This window comes from Vigna umbellata, chromosome 11 (genome assembly GCF_029865625.1).
Source record: "Vigna umbellata cultivar VRB3 chromosome 11, Vumbellata_1.0, whole genome shotgun sequence".
In the NCBI taxonomy this organism is placed as follows: Eukaryota; Viridiplantae; Streptophyta; class Magnoliopsida; order Fabales; family Fabaceae; genus Vigna; species Vigna umbellata.
Genome location: NC_142175.1, coordinates 17,461,036 through 17,482,784, shown reverse-complemented (window position 1 = coordinate 17,482,784; position 21,749 = coordinate 17,461,036). Strand labels below are relative to the sequence as shown.

Below are 21,749 nucleotides of genomic sequence, written 5' to 3'. Positions count from 1 at the left end.
TTTGCCCCTCAGCGGATCTCCCGTGACTTCCAGAGTACCGCTCAGCGGTGAGTGCGTGACTTGTTTTCTCCCCTCAGCGGCCATTTTGCCCCTCAGCGGACCTCCCGCAAACTCCTGAGTGCCGCTCAGCGGTAAACTGCCGTTGAGCGGTGACTTCGGCTTCTCCTTTTGCACTTTTTATTGTCTTTTCTGATTTCATCTCTCTCCTTCTTCACTTCTTTTACCAAATTCACCTTCAAACCTGCACAAAAACACTGAAATCAAGCATAAACCTGTCCAACTCTCTTATTTCTAAAAATATACAAAAAAACATGATTTCAAGCTAATTTCTAAGTGTGAAGGTTGCTTTTAGTGTCAATTTTAATCATGAAAATAACAGTTTTTCAACTGTTATCACCGTCATCTCCTTCTTCATTGCGAAGCCGCCATCCGCGAGAGGCTATCATCCTCAACACACCACGATTCACGCTTCTCACCATCTCCACAGCATCGCCTCGGTCTCGCCATCACCACCACGGAAACGCGATCTCTCTAGTCAGGAAACCATCGCCACCGTCATACCCCACCATCGCGTGAGCTAGCCGCTGCTATCTCCTCCATTGACGCAACCATCAAACACCAACACAACGCTTCCATCGTCCGCGAGCATCTCCTCCAAGCCAGCATCCAAGACGGCCACCACCTGCACTCAGAAAATCCAAACAGAGAAACGCGGCGCAGCCAAACGACGAAAAGGGGGAAAGCCCTTTCCCCAATCTGAAACCCTAATTGGGGAAGGAAGAGGGCAGCCACGTGGCGAGCTCCCATTGGGTGCGTCCTCCTCTGGTCAAAACTGGTCAATAAGCCTTCTCCGGTCAAAGTCTGATCAACTGAGGGGCTTTCTTGCAATTTCAGAAACTCAGAAGGGGCTAAAGTGCAGATAGAGGAAATTTCAGGGCATTTGTGCAATTTTGGAAATTTGGAAAAGCTAAAAGATAAAATTCAGTTGTTGAATTAATTTAATTTGGGAATATCAACTGAAAATATCTTCCAAATAATGTTATAATTATTTAAATCTTTTAGTTATTTGGAAGATATGAGATAAAAGATTCTATCAACTGAATACTCAGAGTCCAAGCCCGATCAAGCCTATATAAAGAGACCCAAGGACTTCACTTAATTCATTCATTCTCTCATACTCCTCTCACTTTTCTTTCATCTTGTATTCAACTCCATTCATGGAGAGCTAAGCATCTAGGGCTATTCTGCTGTAATTCCATGACGGATTCTGAGGTTACGTTCAGTTAATGCAATTGTTTACTTTGATTATTGATTTAAGTTGTTCTCTCTATGTCTTTCATCTCTCTATCTTGTTAAAAGTAAAGATTTATTAAAAAAAATAATTGAAAACTTAACTGCGGTTTTGAATAAAACCGTTGGGAAGTACCTGAGGTTTTCAAAACCCCCAAAATTTAACCCCTACTGTAATATATTATTTTTGTAGTGTTTAGGCTTTGATTTTCAATTAAACATGAATTTGCAACTGAAGATCCTATTTTTGTCCAATTAAAACATTATGGATCAATTAAGGTTGAAAATAATTTACTGTTACTTTATTACATGGAAGATTAGCAATATAATAAATTTAACTTTTCATGCATGTTTAGTAGCGAATAACTTTATTCCTTAAATACTAACTATTCACTTTAGAAACTCTAATGAAGGCCAGATAGTGATCACTGGAAATTGAAGTACAAATATATATTATAGAAATATTTCAAAACAGATATTAAGGATTATTATGTTAAAAGCCAGTTAAGCTTAATTTGATGAAATATTCTACGAGAAATTATTGGTAGTCCTCACAAATTATGTAACAAGTTAATTTAATTTTTATAACTTATCTTCGTTGGAAATAAATTTAAATAGAAAAATGATAAGCTAATTAGTATCCAAGATACTTAATATTTACAATTTAAGATTTATTTCCACACATGACTTTGATTTTCAACATTTACATAAAAAAAATAGAATTAGGTTTTAAATAATCATAATTTATATATACTCATTGATTTGGAGATAACTAATTTGAAGGGTCATTTACCTCGTTCTTATTGTTTAGAAAATGTTCTATTTTCCATTTTACAATCTTCATTATGCGTATATGATGCTCTTTTTCATTTTATTAGACAGTATGTTATTTTCTTTTTCTAATTTTCGTTTTGGGATAAATATATTGTTTTCATTTTAGATTAAATATTCAAGTGATCATTTGTACCTCAGTGCAATTCCATTCAGCTTTACTAATGATTAGAATCAAAAAATTAATTAATATTATATTGGGGGAAGAAACTATAAGGGAATGATTACACAATTTGATTAATGTAGAATTTTGAAAGTAAAATAATATTTAGGATTGTTTGGGTTTTCCATAGCCATTTTTAAGAATCAATGAGTTAAAATTGAGTTATACATAAATTAATTTGCATGGAGAGTGGGAAAATTAGTTATTAAAACCCATCAGTCTGACGAAGTTAACCCATATATTAACCCACATAACTTGTACTTTTATTTAGTTTTATTCATTCGTAGATATTCTTATTATATTTGACAGTAATTATTTCTTCTAACTACAGAGTTTATTTTTAATTTAAATTTACCATTTACTGCTACAAAATATATTCATTTTTTACTTTGGTTTAAACCCTTTAGTTGTCTCTATTGATGTGAGTTTTTTCCAATTTGATTTCTGACTTATTAGAATCCTCAATTGAGTTTTTAAAAGTGTTAATTTGAGTCAATTGAGCCTCTGCCGTTAAATTTAGTTAACGGGGTTAAGTTTTTGTACAGGTGGGAGGTTGATGTGTAATTTTTTGAAACGTGGCATGCTGATGTCAGAGTAATGTGCTTGTGAACCTCTCTAATTATTTTTTCCAATTTTTCATATAGTCACTAGAGTTCATCACACTCCATCACCTCCTTAGTAGTGCCAGCGATGCTCGTCCCCCCACCACCAACGCAAATCCTCACGCCACCGATTGGGCCTCGGTCACTACCCTCAAGCCATTGACGCAAATAGAAGAAACCCTCGTCGTCAGCCGCGCTAGGGTCGCCGTCATTCGCGAACAACCCTTGTCGTGACCAGGTCTGCCACCATCAGCCACTGCACCAGAGAATGAAAGAGTCTTGTCCATGACAGAACAAAGAAAGCGACGCGGCTCCATCGTAGGCGACGAACGCAAGCAAGCCGTCAGCCCAACTAAATCGCAAAACAGAGTCGCGGCTTTACGCATCTTGCCGTCGTCGAACCAGATCGAGGGAAGAGGAAGAAGGACGAAGACCAAAGACCGCCGCTGAAGGAATAAACCAAAAGCTTCGTCCTTCGCCGGCGACGAACCAGGTCGAAGAAGTCGAACCAGAAACACAGAAAGCCCCAAATCTCTTAGCACCAGAAACCCGAAATTGCGACTTCGCTCATCTTCCAAATTGAATCCCAATACTTTAAATCTCAAATTCCTCTCAGATTTTTAATCCCAAATTGAATCCCAAATTCAGTTTTATTGAACCCTAAATCCCTTTTCAAAAATCCATATTTTTTCTCAACTTGAAAAAGAGCCTAGTCTTGTTTTCTCGGTGTCAACCACAACTTCGAGCACGAGTGGCTTATAATCAGCAGATTTGTAGTTTTTGGCATTGTGATATAAGCGAGAGTTATTGTGAGCAACACTCGTGGTTCTTTGGAGAAGATGAAGAATTGGGTACGAAGAGACCATTTAGATTAGAATTGATTTTTTTTTCAAGTTTAGAAAAATATGTTTTTGGCCTCTCTAAAAACTTTAGTTTCAGTCTTAAAAATTGACACATCACCCTCCCATTTGTGCAAAAACTTAATATGTTAACTAAATTTAACGGCAGGAGCTCAATTGACTTAAATTAACACTTTTAAGGACTCAATTGGGGATTCTAATAAGTCGGGGATCAAATTAGATAAAATCCACATAAATAAGGACAACTAAAGTGTTTAAACCTTTTACTTTTAATATATTATAAAAAGAGAAGTTAACCCACCAAATTACAAACCTCCATGAATATGTACAGTTTTTTCACTTCATCTTACCAACTACCAAATATGTATAGGTTAAATTTAATATACCTAACAAATTTTTACATTCAAAATTTTATCTTTCATACTATTCTTTTTCTTTACAAATATAAAAAATTATTTTTTTAATGAACATATTATTCCAAAAATGAATTATCATGTTTTTTTTATCAGCCAAAAAATTTATAAATATGAAAATATTTAGAGCACTTCAACTAGTTGTATCATTTCTCCAACTTAAACAATATATGTTAAGTGTAGATTAATTACATAAAATTTAAAAAGGATGATAACCCATCCAAAGAAAAAACATGTACATGAACAAACAGTGGAGGGTAATAGCCTTTCATCATTAGCTAGGGCTTCTTGCTGATTTTAGTTGCTGCTTTCTGGTATGTAGATGCATATCTATGAAACAAGAAAAGAGCATTACTTGTAACTTCTGCAACATTCTTGGCCTTAAGCTTAATAGCAGCAACTCTCTTACTCATTCTATTCCCAGGAAATGAGTACACACAACTACTAGCATCTGTCAAAGCTGTGCTCACCCATGTTTCAACATTGCTTATGTGCCACAACATGTTATTATTCATGCTTGAATCCTGTTTGTTGAAGCTACGCAGTTCTTTCATTGCTTGGCTAATTTGTTCCACACTATCAGTGATTTGGTTCACACAGTCTTGCACTGTTAGGTACTCTTTTTTGTTGCTCTTGATGGCTTGAAGCTCCTTTGCCACTTGCAAAAGGTACCCTTTTGTGTGCAGTGCCCTAGAGAGGCTCACTGACAGGGCATATTGTGCCAAGTGTTGTGGGCCATTTAAGGGGGATTTGGCATATTGGGAAAGACAACGGATGCAGAGATTAGGGTAGAGGGTGCCTTTGCAAGAGGACTCTATGTAGGTCATTGCCTTAGGGTTTCTGTGCCTTGTCAAAGGTGATGGCTCAACTGGGGTGGAAAGAAATGAGAAGAAGAGAGAGAGGAAAATGACAAGCAATGTGTGGTTGAGTTCTGCCATGTCAAAGTTGGGTCTCAAAGTAAAGATTTTGGTTAATGGAAGAGAGATTTCAAAGGTCTAAGAGATTTTTGGTTGATGAAAATGGCAATGGAGTGTGGTGCTTATATAGAAAGTTCTTCACATCACATCACATGCACACCTATTCATTCTTTCCCTTCTTTACGTTATTTTGTCCTTTACAATGCAATGAGTTGCAGTAAGAACAAATATATAATAGAATTATATATAAAGCTGGTCGGTCAAATTTAAATCATAGGGATTTAAAAATTTGTGAACAAATATCATTGGAACACAACATTTATACTACATATCTTATGATAAGATTCATATCAAAGATATATATATATATATATATATATATATATATATATATATATATATATATATATATATATATATATATATATATATATATATATATATAGACACACATATGCCTGTTTCCAATAAAGTAGGTTGTTGGAGTAAAACCTAGTTACACATATAATAGGGTTAGACTTTTCAGAGCGTGGATTGTAAGGATTGTGATGAAGTGGTGAGAAGTAAAATAAAAATGGTATATAACGTGATATGATGAGACTTTGATGATTGTGCATGCAGGTGAATGAAGGTACAGCATGAATGTTTTAAGGCGATTCTAGTGGCTCTATGTTCCCTCGAGTTGAAGTGAAAACTAAAACTCACATAATGTTGCTTTTGGAACACTACATGAGAGACAAGTTATAAATATAAATATTCAGAGATTAATTATTGGTTCTTGACTTTGCATGCAAGTGGGAGGTTGCAATGTCTTCCAGCAACAGCCAGTGAGAAACGTAATAAAAAGAATACTCCAATTATAATTTTAATTTCTTATATATATATCACTACAGGAAAAGCGTTATTTTCCGAAGGAATAATACCGACGGCCTCTGTGGCCTTCGGTAAAGTTGACTTACCGAAGGATGTACCGACGGTCATGTAAGTGGTAAGGCTTTTTAAGTTTACCGAAGGCTCCATAGGCCGTCGGTATATTGATCGACCTAATGAAATGAAAATTTGGGATTTCCCTCTATTCTCCCAATTTTTGTTTCCGCAGAACCTCTCCCCCAAATTTTTCTCTCTCACCTCAGAACTGCATATTAACCCGTTTGTTGCTGCAATTGGTGTGTCGACGTTAGGATAGTGACGGTAAGGAGGGTGGTGGTTGACGAAATTAGTTGTTCCAAGGGGGCTGGTCGAGGGTGGTGGTTGGTGTTGCTACTTGACGACGGTGTTTTGGCGACCTCACCACGGTGTGCTCTGAAGTTAAAGGAACTTGGTCGACGGACTTGGAGGGGCCACTGTGGGCTTCTATCACTGTCGTGCTCTACAAAGGTTGCCATCGTCTAGGGCTATCTTGGTTGAGGTAAGTTGTGCGTTTAAAAATTCATTCTGAGTTTAATTGTTCTTCAATCTGTTTGATGTTCTTGTGGCAGCACTGTGTGATGTTGTTTGTTCGAGAAAGTTTTTTATTTTGTAATTGAAATGAGGGGCAAGGCATTGGCCTGCCAGTGACAAGGTTCAAATAACCTTAGCCGTAGTTTAGGGAAAATAAAAGCAACCAATGAAGATTGAGTAGGTGAAGATTATAACTTAGTGGTTTGTACTAATTTTTCTTGTGAACAAGTGGGTTACACTTCACCAGCACACCAATTGTCCAAGACAAAGCTCGAATGCTAACACAAACACCCCATTGCTCCCAAGTCAATCTCTCAGTATTGGGTATCTTTTTCAGAAACTCAACCTTCACTAGCTGAAGAACGACAGTTAGGCTCACAATTACAATGAACAACCTATTCTTACCAACTCCCTTAAATATGTTATTGTTCTCCAGTTCCCTTGCATTTAACTCATTGAACACTTGGCAAAGGACAAAAGAATTTAAGATAATTGTGTTCTTCACCTTGTCAGTAACATGAATGATTGATCTTCCCCTCAATTCTAAAACCAGTTGTACCATAACCTGGTACAATGCATGTGAAATCAGGTTCCTCCACATAAGTGTAGTTATCAGTGGCTCAACTCTACCTACAGTTGGCATCTTCATGAGATCATCAGTAGGTTCCTCGGTGGCTAAAGCCAAAGCTCTCCTTTTCCACTTCAGTGCCTTCTATTCCCTTGGAAAGTCCAATATCTACATGTTTTAGAGCAGGTGCGTCATTTGTGGCATCACCTGTGATTGACACCACATTACCCTTCTGCTTTAAACATTGACCCTGATTCTGTTAATCTTATCCATTCTTTCCTCATGTACTAAGATTGTAAAGTATTTCAGAATCAAGAGTGTTATAAAATGAATAAAATTATTTTCTTTTAAAAGTATTTAAAAAAGCAAAGTGGTTACTAACTAAGATAATTGATTCTGTACTTTTTATTTGTCAATAATTATTTGGTTTAATAGGTTCGGAGGTCCCTATATTTGCGGGTTCGTTTCACTTGGGTCCTTCAATTTTAGAAGTGATCAATTAGGTCTCTAATTTAACAAAATTGAGTCAATAATACCCTTTCCGTTAAATGCAAGGGAATCTGAATGCAAATTAAACAGGTGGCATGCTAAGGCATCATTTTATTTGCAGGTGGCAGAGTTTGAGCTTAATACGTGGCAATTTCTGCAATTTTTAATTTGCATTCAGATTCCCTTGCATTTAACGGAAAGGGTATTATTGACTCAATTTTGTTAAATTAGGGACCTAATTGATCACTTCTAAAATTGGAGGACCCAAATGAAACGAACCCGCAAATATAGGGACCTCCGAACCTATTAAACCTAATTATTTCAATTGTATGGCTGTAAAGCTTATGTTATTTTTAATTATTTAAAAGTGTTTATTGCAAATGAAGTTTGATATTGATTGAATGGTTTAAAAGTGTTGTTGAAGGAGGGTGGTTTCGGTGGTGGAGGAAGCAGAGTCTGGATTGTGGAAGGAGTAGCAGTGTGAAAAGGGTGAGTTTAGTGTGTGGAAGTGAGGGACAAAGGGAACAAAGGGTGTTAATTTATAGAGGAAAAAACACACAACGGAGAGGAAGAACAAAGAGTCACACATACACATAAAGGATGAAAATAAATACATAAATAAATAAGAAAAAGAGAGAGAGTGTGGGGGGGGGACGTGCCCCTCTACCTTTCATTTTGCTTTTCTATTTTTTTAAGGTACGTTATTTCTTCTTTGAACACTGAAATGTTGGTCAGGATTGACATTTGCCACCAACTATAGTTTGACATGATTGGTACATATATATTTATTCTAGATTACATACAAGTATGTTTAGATATCACTCTTGAACATAATGTCCAATTGAACAAAAACAAATACATGGCAATTTGGTAAGAAAGTAATCTGGTTTAAGACAGAAGAAAACAAGGAAAAACGTGTATGGGGAGGGTAGAGTGGGAATAAAAGTGGTTGTAATGGGAGAGAAGAGGAGAGGAACAATAATGGGGGCTTTGAGTTTAGGGTCTGGAAAATGATTATGGAGTAGGTCGTCCCAAGATAATTAATGATGGTTTGGATTGGGTCCAAAACCAACATCAGCATCCTTCCTTACCCACTCACCCCTATCATGAATTACTCTTGTTTTATTTATGCTTTGGTTGTTCTATTTTGAGGTCTCCATAATTTAGAGTTTTGTTTGTGTAATTTTAATGTTTTGGGAAGTGTTGGCAGTAATCATTGTTCTTGCCGTAATGATGAGAAATGATATCAGTGACATGTCCAAAACCAAATCCAGCTGCCTTAGCTCATGTGTTAATTTGCATGCTTTGTTTTTATATGGTTGAGAGAGTGCTTTAACTTTTCAACAAAGTAAATGTGAAATGATTAAAAAGGTTCCAGAAAAGGTCAAAAAATAAAAGGATGGAGGGGTGTTAAGCATTGTCATTATACTAAAGCAGGGTTGTTTTAGTGGCACAGGCTCTGTTTGAGAATTTAGTGTTAGCTAATTAGTGGCACAACTCCATCTTTCTCAAATTACTCTTTCATCCTTAACACACTTCTCTACTTTCTCTGTTTAAATCACTTCCATATGCTTTTTGTAGTTGTAATAATTTGTCTAATGATCATTAAAAAGTAATATTCTTGAATCAATATTAAAATATACTAGATTATTTGAAGCAGATGAGTTTCTGAAAAGGAAAGAGTAGGTGTCATTGTGGCAATGTGAGGATGGGTTGCATGTGATTTTATTTGATTGTAAATTTTCCATAATGTGTTATGGAAAACCAAGGTACAGAGCAACACTACTGGTTTTTGTTAGGAATTTCATTAGGAAAATATCATATATGTTAAATTGTTAGGCTATTTGGAATGACTGTACTTTCCTAAAATTGGATTCAATTATGTATGTACATTTAAAGGAGTTTTCAGACGAAATTCCATTTGATGTGTTAGGGTGAGCTTTTAAAGGAGTTTGAATTGTGGCCAGAAAGGGAGGACGAGAGTCTACGGAGAAGACTTAACTAGGAAAGGAAAGCAAAGGCAAAGGTATGGGGACCTAAACTGAAATTGCATGATTGAAATTGCATGAGTTTGAATGTTAAGTTATATTGATTGAAGTTTTATGATATTGTAAACATTGAGGTTTGTCAAACTTTGTTGTGAATGGTTTGAAACTGATTGCCATATTTGTAAGAGATATGTTTTGGTACTTCAATTTGTGCATGATGAAGTTGAAAAAATAAAGCATGTACAATGGCCTCTTCCATTCGTTCTAATCTGTGAGAATTAGCCATGAGACATCTTACCATGTTTGTAAGATCATAGAATGTGTAGGTTTAGACTATCCATTTCAGTTTAGTAATGTCTTCTACATCAAAGCAACTTGACTAGAATCAGAGCAATTTGCCTTCAACAACTGAAGTGAATTTTGTTCCACTTCCCAAGTTTGTCCAACATTAAAAAAAGTTTACAGTGTTTCCAAATTGGTTGTTTGAATAGAACACAAAGGAAGGTTTAGGTTCAGATGACCACTTGGCTTGTAGCTTTGGCTAACAAGATTACTCAAAAACAAATTCAAAGAAAAAATAATTATGTTACTGGCCACTACTGCTACGGTGTAGTTTGTGGTCCAAATTCCTTGTGTAAAGCAAGATGCATGTGATCATATCAGCATGGTTTTGGACCACCTAATCAAAGTGAATTCAACACTCAAAATGAATGTAAACAGTTTTGGCTTTTCAAATCATAAAGGTTTGTTATCTGTTTAGAAACTGTCCACATAACACTCTCTCTTATTGCCAAAGATATGAGGCCAAGTTAGCCACACAAGGTCATAAAAATGAGTGTTCTATCTGCTGTTTAGTGCACTGGATTAGGCAAAATGGATTTTTCAGCACTTGGTCAATCTTTCTTTCTCTTTCAATCAGTGTCCTACATTAGTGATATGTAGAGCCTAGTTTTCTTCTTACTAGACCAGAACCTGTATGTATGTAAACACAAGTACACAAAACAACAAAGAAAGAAAGATTACAATTAAAAGGTTATGTGATATACAACAGTAAAGTACAAACAACCTCTAATATACGTAGATGATTCAAAATTTAAACTTATTTTGATGCTACTTCAAAACAGATTGAGAAACACTCTTTTGGTAACATTGAAGCTACTGGATTGAACCACAAAGTCTTCACAGTATTAAAAAATCACAGGAAATTAGCACCAAAGCAGAGAAAAAACTGCACCATAATTGGTTATGGAGAACAGAAAATTTTAGACTTCAAATTGACAACTTGGATGGCCAAAGATTGAATAGGCAATTAAGTAAAGTTTAGAAACGAAGTAGGCACTGAAATGTAACCTAGGAAATGCTCTAGATCATATTAATAAAGCAAATAAACATAAATCAAGTTGATTCAAACTCAATTCAAAAATTGCTTATCATTTTAGGTAACTGTATATCAGTGTCTGTTGAGTCATACTTGAACCAACCTTCATTTCAACATCTGTTGAGTCAAGCTGAGGATGAATTTGGTTATGAGCATCCAACTGGTGGTCTCACAATTCCTTGTGGAGAATATGTGTTCTCAGATATCACTTCTCGCTTCGATAGTTGCTAACTGCTTAAAGATGGAACTGACTTAGATGTAGACATATAGTTGACACACTTTTCTATCATAGTTTCTTACCTTGAGAATATTCCCCTCTCCATGTTTGATGACTGAATTAGTAAAATCAAATTTAATTTGTTTGAGAAAGTTTTTGAACACTAACCTTTTTCACGTTTTATTCTCACATAGTATATATGTATATATCTTAAAGAAAAGAACTTTATTGAATAGGAAATGGGCTAAGCATATGTTTATTTAAATCAAACGACCTGAGCAAGATTTCATCAATATAGTTGAACAAGAAAAATGATTTAAGATGGCCTGATCAAACAAGAACACGAGTCTGAGAATGGGACAGCAATTTTTATATTTTCCTATTTTGCTACAGCCAGTTGCACTTATCATCGTGTAGTAACGCCGTACATGAGAAATATTCACTCTTATGATGATGCCCCACTTATTTATGATAAAAAAATTTTGATCACCTTTGCGTCAAGCAGCAGCCCCATCTTCACATGGGCGATTAAGCATATTGTTGTTGCCTCTAGGACTAGAATAGCAGAAATTTGATTGAAATACATTGATAGTGTAATTTTTTAGGATTATCAGAGTGATAGATGGACACATACTGGTGGGGTATTAAAATCCATTCATTTAAGTGTAATTTCGTAATTTTTTTTGTCCAAGACACTGCAATTTTGACCTCAGATATTCATGTAATTTCCCTTGTTACTGTAACATCTAATTAGCTTCTATAAGGCTAAATATGCCAACTCTATAGGCTGAATATGCCAACTCTATAAGGCTGAATATGCCAACTTTATAGGCCTGGATATGCCAAATAATACAATACAAATATATACACTTCTATAAGGCTGAATATGCCAACTCTATAGGCTGAATATGATACTCTGAATTGAAAGCTTCAATTATATATATATATATATATATATATATATATATATATATATATATATATATATTGAAAGGCAACTAGTCTACAGGACTTTGTTTTCTTATTTGGATTTAGTGAAACTAGACATATGTATTCATAAGTAAAAATGTATGCAACCAGAGGAAGAGAAGTGATAACAACTTCTCTGGTTTCATTGATTTGGCAGAGATTAATTGATGCTTTCTTCATTCTCAAAGAAAGAATGTGACAATCCTTAGTGAAGTGCAGAGTTGGAGCAGAGGAAGAAGAGCTTCAGTTACTCTCTCTACACCAAAGAAATCTTTTTCAACACATTCTTTGGCTAACTGATAATTGATTCTGATTTTTAATTGTTCACACTTTAGAAAAGCTTAAAAAAGGAAGAAAGAATTAAAAGTAAAGTCTTATGCACCTCATTGGGTCATAGTTTGGTTTATATGAAGATTTTCTTTCTAAACCATCACTTTTTGAGTTAAAATGGAAGTGGAGTATTGATTTTGAGCTGCAAGCTGTTTATAACTCATTTTAGAGTTTAAACACAAATAAAATCATCAAACAAAGTTGGTTGAACATTGAGCTGTGTGTTTAAATCTCTTCCATACGTGTTTTAGTATCGAACCACCCAACTAGGGACTTTCTCTAGTGCATAATTTTTTTGGAACCTACTGTTTGATTAATTTCTTTGGGCAAAAGTTGTCAAAATTGAAAGAATTTGGTTTGTTGAATTCTGGTGCAGTATGATAAATTTGTTTGGTGATGTTTTAGTTGGTTATTGTTATTCCTTTTTGGATACTATTAGGTAATGCTTAAACTGTTGCTATGGTTATTAAATTAATGGAACAAAATCTAATGAATAACCTTAAATACACTTCTATTTGATGTCTTAGGTGAGTTTTTAAAGCAATTGTGGCCAGAAGGGGAGGAAGAGAGTCTACAAAGAAGACTTGATCAGGAAAGGATAACAAAGGCGAAGGTATGGTCACCTAAACTGAAATTGCATGATTATATGTGATATGTTATTTTCATTCTTGTTTCATGAATTTGATGTTGTTATAAAATGTTGTGAATGTCCACTTTGAATGTTAAGTTATGTTGAATGGAGTTTATGATACTGTATACATTGAGTTTTATCAAACTTTGTTTTGAATTGTTTGAATTTGATTGTCAAATATGTAAGAGTTTTTAGACTTAGAACCTAGAACCCAACTAATTAGAAACTTAAACTACAAAAAGAACGTGGAACTCAAAAATTGACTATAGGAGTTGCCAATTTTGACATCTATTGTTTGCTGGACAACCCCTTTGAATTGAGTAAGACAATATAGTTATACATAATCCAAATCATAAGACATACCTAATTTATATATAAAATCATGATATAGTTATACACTATATAGATTAAAGAAGTCAGTAAAGAAAAAAGAGTTCTCTTTATGTTTACATACAACCAAAAGAGTTCTCAAGGTAATGGCTAAACTGAATCAATGTTTTTGTAAGTTGTGTTTAAGTAGCTACTCTTAGAAAATTCCATCTTCTTCTTGACATGCTAAAGTAAGTTTCATTTCCAAATTCATTACCTTTTTGTCATACTTTGAGTGATCCCATAATGGTTAGAAAAAAGTGTTGGAAATCCCATGTAAGAACAAATTATAGTGTATGAGTGTGAGTGAAATCTTCCACTATGAGCAGCCATTATGGAACGTAAGCCTCCTACTATGCCTTGTTTACTAATACAAATTAGTTTTATCAACAAAAGAAGAGTAGAGTTTCTACTTTTCCATTCTAATCTCGCCTGTTTCATTTCTCTTGGTAATTGAGCAAAATAAAAAAGAGATAACAGAGAAAATTAAAGATGAGATATGAGATACCAATAAAGGAGAAAGGAGATGATACATTTATTTTATCCAAATTCATGTTATCTAAGATGGAAAAGTACATGAATTCCCATTATTTTAGTCCCCAACAACAGAGACACATACAGCAGTACACACAAACATTCCTATTGATGACAGTAACTAAACAGAAACAAATTGAATACTAGAGCCTATCGAATTCGAATCTGTTCCTGGAATCTTGAAGTGGTTTTTTGTTCCTAATTAAGCTGTACCATGGTGTCATATGTTGCTCTGGCCGTCCAATCACTAGAGATAGCATTCCTGGACTAAACCCAATAAATCCCTGCACTGCCACTGACCTAGAATCGAAAGTAGATTTCACCACTTGGAGGGTTGCTATAGTCAAACATTGCCCCAAAGGCCCTGCGTAATGCCTTCCATTCTTGGCAGTCTTGCTGCAAAATTAACATCATCAAGTTTAGTGTCCTTATTCCTTTTACCTCTGCAACCATTATACCATCTAGTTTAAGCAATTGATTCAGTAATAACTCAATCAGATTAAGCACATCTGTTTGTGCAAATCTTCCACCTTTGTTGATAATTCACTCAAATGTTGATACCTAACCAAATCCAATCACTGATCATTAGCAACCACAACACTATTTCTTCCCTTATAGCCTATCTACTTCCAATCACTCAAATGTTTCTAAAAATGGACTGCAGCTCAAAGTCTTTACAACACCACTATTTCACACATAAATTAGCACCAAAGCAGATGAAAAACTGGACCAGAAATGTACAGGGACAACACCAAAATCTGACTTTAATTGGTCAATTTTAACATGCCAACAAGCTTAAAACTAATAGAAATAGGTGTAGAATAGAAGTAGGCACTGAAATGGATTCCAAGAAAGGTTCTTCAATAGATGAAGAAAGCAAGAAAAACTGAAACATGTTTTGCTCCAAGCAAAATGGAAATTTATACCCTGCACACTTGCCTTTTATTTCCTGCACACTTGCCTTTTATTTCCCATATTGGAACTCTACCCTCTGGATCCGGGTCTTGAGCATCAAGCCTACCAAATTGCCTATCAAACAAACCCCACTTCTCCACAATAAAAGTAATGACAGTATAAAGCATACAATTCAATAAATCTACACCTGTGGATGCCACCTTATTATTAATTCACCTGTTATGGAAAACTAACCCTAACCCCAATATTATAACATTTTGTGAAGGAAATACATAATAAATAAATGATAAAAACTATCTAATCTAATTGGAAAAATTCTGCATATTCCAGAAATACCCTTAACGTGCTTCTTAATGGCACGATTGGCACAAAGCATCAAACTTGATCATCATAGAAAGAGTATGAAACATTTTCTCCTTCAAACATGAAACCACAAATCGTAGTATATATCCATGCTTTTATAGATATTTGATTGCCTAAATTATGTTTATGTCTATATGGTATGTTTATTTACATTGTCTTTCGTTTGTTAGGCTATAACTTGATTAAGTTAAGTAGTCATTTAAAAACCTATGGTACTACACACATTCTCAAAGCAATGAGAAGGGTAAAAATACACTAAACACTTAGAACCTACACAATATTTGGAAGTACTCTAGATAAGAGAACTTTAGTAGTAATAAGTTGTCTCCTCCAACTTTAATACACAACCCCTTAGTATGTCTGAGACATTTCAATACTGAGGACTTCTCTTCACTTCCATGTTCGACTTGAGTAGTAATAGGTTTATTACTTATGTCACATGAAGTGTTGCTGTTTTGGCTAAGTTTTTATTTGTTTGGCTTGTCACAGAACATGGCCCATTTTCCCAACCATCGTGGATGGATGTACGACCGTTGTTATAGTGGAAGGAGAGGTTTGAAGGAATCTTTTGTCATCGGAGTTGAAGAGTTCGTGGAGACGGCCCGACGATGTCAATATTATGCCCTTGATGGAGGGATTCGATGTCCATGCATCAAGTGCGAATGTACAAGGATTTTGAAAGATGAAGTCGTCAAAGTTCACCTTTACCAAAAAGGGTTCATGCCTAATTACACGGTCTATACATTTCATGGTGAAGAAATTCCTTCGACCTCCACTACAGCTGTAAAACGGCTTGCATCAGGTTCGAATACTGTTGTACATACATTTGAGATAGATCAATTTGCCTATATGCAAGAGATGGTCGACAATGCTCTTCGTCACCATGCTGAAGAAGCAGACGATAGTCACGATGAAGAGCCTCCAAATGAAACGACGCAGAGGTTTTACAATTTACTTACAAAGGCAAATCTACCTGTATTTGAAGGTTCATCTGAGTCAAAATTGTCAGTGTGCATTAGACTCATGGCTGGCAAATCTAATTGGAACGTTCCCATTCAAGCAGTGGACTTCTATACAAAATTGATGTTAGATTTGACACCACCAAACAATTTCATGCCGAAGAATTATTACCAAGCCAAAAAATGTGTTTCAAAGTTGGGATTGGATGTCAAGAAGATTGATTGTTGTGTTAATGAATGTATGTTATTCTATGACAATGACAGTGGCAAAAATGATGCATTGTTGGTTGAATGCAAGTTTTGTGGCTCACCTCGATATCATACAATGCATGCTGGACGGAGGCAAAAAAAACCAATTCCAATAAAGTCCATGTTCTACTTGCCTATAATTCCAAGATTACAAAGATTGTTTACTTCAATGCAAACATCACAACACATGACATGGCATGATGGTAACAAAACTCCGGGATTTTTGAGTCATCCTTCTGATGTTGAAGCTTGGAAGCACTTCAATCGTAAACATCCATCCTTTGCTAGCGAACCACGTAACGTCAGACTTGGTCTATGCTCTGATGGGTTTACCCCGTACATTCAGGCGTCTGCATCACCATATTCATGCTGGCCCGTGATAGTTACCCCATACAATCTACCACCTGAGATGTGTATGACAAAGCCTTACATGTTTCTATCGTGTATAATACCAGGTCCATCTAATCCCAAATCATTGATTGATGTTTATTTGGAGCCTTTGATTGATGATTTGAAGAAGTTATGGAATGGTGTTTGGACGTATGACGTTTCAAGGAAGCAAAATTTCCTTATGAGGGCAGCCTTGATGTGGACTATTAATGACTTCCCAGCGTATGGCATGTTATCTGGTTGGAGCACGCATGGTCGATTAGCTTGTCCACATTGCATGGAACATACAAAGTTATTCCAATTGAGTTATGGTCGGAAAAGTAGTTGGTTTGACTGCCATCGACGGTTCTTGCCCATTGATCACCCCTTTAGAAGAAACAAAAAGGTATTTCGCAAAGGGCAAGTTGAAACGGATATGCCCCCGCCCAAGTTCACTGGATCACACGTTTGGAGAAGAGTGAAAGACTATCCAAAAGTCACTGAATCTGGTCAGAATAGGATAGAAGGGTTTGGAGAATGGCATAATTGGACTAAAAGCAGCATATTCTGGGAACTTCCCTATTGGAAAGACAACTTGCTAAGACACAACCTCGATGTCATGCACACAGAAAAGAATTTTTTTGACAATGTCTTCAACACAATTATGAATGTTATAGGTAAAACAAAAGATAATGAGAAAGCAAGAAAAGATTTACCTTTGTATTGTGGACGAAAAGACTTAGAGTTGAAGGCGCAAGGTAACGGCCGATTATTTAAACCAAAAGCAAATTACACCATTTCAAAAGACGAGGCAAGAATAGTGTGTGGATGGATCAAGGAGCTTAGAATACCAGATGGATATGCTTCTAACTTGTCCAGATGTGCCAATGTTCAGAACGGTACTATTCAAGGGTTGAAGAGTCATGATTGTCATGTATTCATGGAGACTTTAATCCCTCTTGCGTTCAGTTGTTTGCCAATGCACGTGTTAAATCCACTGATAGAGATCAGTAACTTCTTTAAAGATTTGTGTTGCACGACACTAAAGGATAATTCCCTTAAAAAGATGGATGCAAATATCCCAATTATTCTCTGCAAATTAGAAAGAATATTCCCTCCTGCATTCTTTGATTCAATGGAGCATATTCCAATTCATCTTGCATATGAAGCTTGGCTTGGGGGACCTGTGCAGTACAGGTGGATGTATCCATTTGAATGGTTTATGGGAGAATCCAAACGTTCAGTTAAAAATAAAGCTAGAGTAGAAGGCTCAATTTGTGCAGCTTACTTGCACAGAGAGACAACGTATTTTTGTTCACATTATTTCAAAAACTTCATGTTGTCCCCCACTCATGTCAAAAATGAAATGCAATGGCAAGTTGAACCACGTGAAGGTGCATTATCAGTGTTCCGACAATCAGGCCGTCACGCAGGGAAAGAATTCACTCATTGGTTAACTGATGCTGAATTCAACTCTGCTCATGTCCATATCTTAATCAATTGCAGTGAAGTAAAGTCGTACCTTGAGTATGTCATCATCCATTTACATTGTCTTTCAAACGGTTCAATTATTATACACTAATGAATTTCATTTGTACCAGCTCATTTGTTGTGGCTGAGCAAGTCGCAGAAGGAAATACTTCTGCTAGAATACACTCAGAGTTTCCCCATTGGTTTAGAAATCAGGTCCGTACTTTTACCTACATTTAGAGCAAGGTTAATTTGACTCTTGCTTTTATAATTTTGTTAGTACCTTTGTAGGTTTTTAATCAGGCATTAACTCCCACGGTTCAAGAGTTAAGACATCTATCGAATTGGCCAATGAGATGTGTCAAAGAATGGCACACTTACTTCACCAATGGTTACAAATTCCATACACATGAATGGTCTAAAGGAAAGAAAACATCAAATTGTGGTGTGTATGTGAAGGGCCTAACAGAGGGTTGTTATGATGATTTCTATGGCATCATTCATAAAATATGAGTTAGAGTACAACAGCACTACTTCTCCAAACAGAGTAGTACTTTTTTATTGTGAATGGTTTGATCCTTCTAGAGCTGGTACTAGAGTCGATCCACGCTTTAATATTGTCGAACTCAACCAGAGATTAAGATATGGACCATTTGATCCTTTCATTCTACCAACTAATGTCAGACAGGTTTATTATGTGCCATATCCACCATTCCGCAATATTGACAAGCGTGGTTGGGCCGTAACAATACAAACCAAGCCTAGAGGTCGCATTGACTCAAATAAGGTTGAGGAAGATGTTGCCTACCAACTTGACCAAATGTCACAACCACAAGAAGTTATTGAAGTTGAACGTATAACCGCATTGGTCGACCCTGATGGTGATGGAGATGAATTACAAGCAACAATACAAGGTGATGAAGAACAAGAACAAGAAGAAGAAGAAGAAGACGAACAAGAAGATGATGATGATGATGACGACGACGAAGAAGAAGACGAAGATGATGATGATAAAGACGATGATGAAGAAGAAGATGAAGATGACGATCATGATGACGACGATTGAATGTTGGACATCCATTGTAGCAAATTGAACTGTCATTTCAATAGAGTTATCTAAAATACCATCTTAAAAGTTGTATGCAATAATTTATACATTTACTTTAAGGCTTAATTACCTACTTAGTCCCCATGTTCAGAGGTAATTTGTTGTTTAGTACCCGGTTTTAAAAATGTAGGCATTTGATACCTATGTTTTGAAATTTGTATCAATTGAATCCTACCCACTTAACGCCGTTATAAATCTAACGTTTTTTCTGACTGTGTATGTGATTTGTGGACGAGCGGTTATGGACGAGCGTTCGCTTCGTTGGACGAGCGTCCTCTTCTGCCTGACTGGGCGTTCGCTTCGCTGGACGAGCGTCCTCTTCTGCCTGACTGGGCGTTCGCTTCGCTGGACGAGCATCCTCTTCTGCCTCGCTGGACGAGCGTCCTCTTCGCTGGACGAGCGTCCTCGTCGCTCGTCCACAAACGCTCGTCCACAAATCACATACACAGTCAGAAAAACGTTAGATTTATAACGGCGTTAAGTGGGTAGGATTCAATTGATACAAATTTCAAAACATAGGTATCAAATGCCTACATTTTTAAAACCGGGTACTAAACAGCAAATTACCTCCGAACATGGGGACTACGTAGGTAATTAAGCCTTACTTTAAAAAGAATTGATCCTTCGTTAATCATTTCTATTTTTTCGCTTTATTTGTAACCATTTCAATGCAGTAACGACAGGACAAGGTTCAGAACGTCCTGATAAAGGAAAGGGGGTAGCAAGGCCTAGAAAGAGGCAACGGCAGGCACCAAAGTATGTACTTAGGGTGCCTGCTAGACTACCTACCACTGCTGCCGGCACTACATCATCTGTGGGGCCTCCTCCTACCCTATAGTACAGCCTCCTACACCTGCAGTAGACCCTACTCCTACCCCTGCAGTACACCCTTCTACTACCCCTGCAGCAGACCCTCTTCCTCCTCCTGTAGTTATAACCCCCACTCCTCCCCCTGTGGTTATAACCCCCACTCCTGTCCCTGACCCTACTTCTATACCTTCCTCATCTGTTATACCGCCTTTTGACACTGTCACACCATCTACTGATCAAGATTCAAGTGGTGATGGTGAAGGTCTTGACCCCCCCCTCCATGATCGACCATGGATTGAGCTGTATGGTAAAGGGTAAGTTTTTAATCTCTTGATATAATTTGATGTTTAAACCCTATTGTAATTCAAATGACTTTTATCCTATAGGTTTATTCCATCTAGGGTTGCTTCCCAAGCCATCACACGTTCAATTAAGCAACAGTTTCTAAGTCCATGGCCTACTTGAGGAGCAATTCCTGATGACGATAGAAAGGCATTCTGGGAGCGCTTTCAGGTGAACAATCTATTTAACTAATTGTCCCTCTTATTTGAGTATGTTCTGTAATCAATGTTTGTTCTCTTTAATGTTACAAATGAAGGTGCAGTGGAAACCTGAACATGAAAGTCAGATACACAGAAATTTCCACATGAAAGCATCTCATCGACTGTCAGAGATGTTTAGGGATGCCCGAAATGCAGGACAACGCCCTTACTGGATGGGTGAACAAATTTGGAACTATTTACTCGCTCATTGGAATACAGTAGAGTTTCGCAATAAATGTGTCAAAGCCCAGAGGAACAGAGCGTCTGAAAGGGGTGGCACCCTGCATACTGGTGGGTCGATCACCATTCATGAGCATGCCATTCGTATGGTATAATTTCATTACATAACTTTTTCTTTCATATATAAGTTATGTATTTATTTCATACGTACTTGATATAATTCTAAATTATGTTACAAGCACAAGCTCTGGGACGGGCGGTCCATGTTGATGAGGTCTTTGCACAGACTCATGTAAGGAAGGGCACTAATCAATTCGTTGATGAAAGATCTCGGAAGACTCATGTAAGCAAATAACATTATTACTATTACTAATTTTTCAGTTAAGTTATTCTATCATTCCCTAACATTGCTTTTTTAATCTTTCAACAGGAAGAATTTTCTACGAGACTTTCACAAGTTAGATCTGAACATGAGTCAGCTCCTACACCAGATGATGCCAGTAATGCAGAAGATGACATCCGTAGGACACAGTGCTGGATCGACATCGTTGATGGGAAGAAAAAGGGACGAGTGTACGGTGCAGGACAACTTGCTGCAAACTATACAGCATCGAGAGGAGGTACTCTGAAGCACCAACCTTCTTCTTCCACCACTACTCCTGACGAGGTCGTTCTCCGCCTCACGCAGGCACTGCAGCAACGTGACCAGGAAATCACTGATTTGAGAGCAGAGTTTACAAACTTTAAGGCCCTGGTCATGAGAGTGTTGCCTGCTACTTCACAGGATGATTTAGT

The 21,749-nt window shown here is 36.6% G+C and overlaps 1 protein-coding gene and 1 pseudogene across 1 annotated transcript; both read right to left on the bottom strand.

The window, feature by feature from the left end:
• Window positions 1-4,291: 4,291 nt before the first annotated feature.
• Window positions 4,292-5,168, bottom strand: LOC148191064 (pectinesterase inhibitor 9-like). Its single transcript, XM_088102627.1, has one exon. The coding sequence runs from the start codon at window positions 5,095-5,097 to the stop codon at window positions 4,438-4,440; it is 660 nt and encodes a 219-aa protein (XP_087958753.1). The 5' UTR covers window positions 5,098-5,168; the 3' UTR covers window positions 4,292-4,437.
• A 1,556-nt stretch (window positions 5,169-6,724) lies between these two features.
• On the bottom strand, window positions 6,725-7,159 carry LOC148191063 (putative calcium-transporting ATPase 13, plasma membrane-type pseudogene; annotated as a pseudogene).
• Window positions 7,160-21,749: the final 14,590 nt, after the last annotated feature.

Coding starts and splice junctions, on each gene's coding strand:
- LOC148191064 (XM_088102627.1), bottom strand. CDS start 5,097: ATGGCAGAACTCAACCACACATTGCTTGTCATTTTCCTCTCTCTCTTC.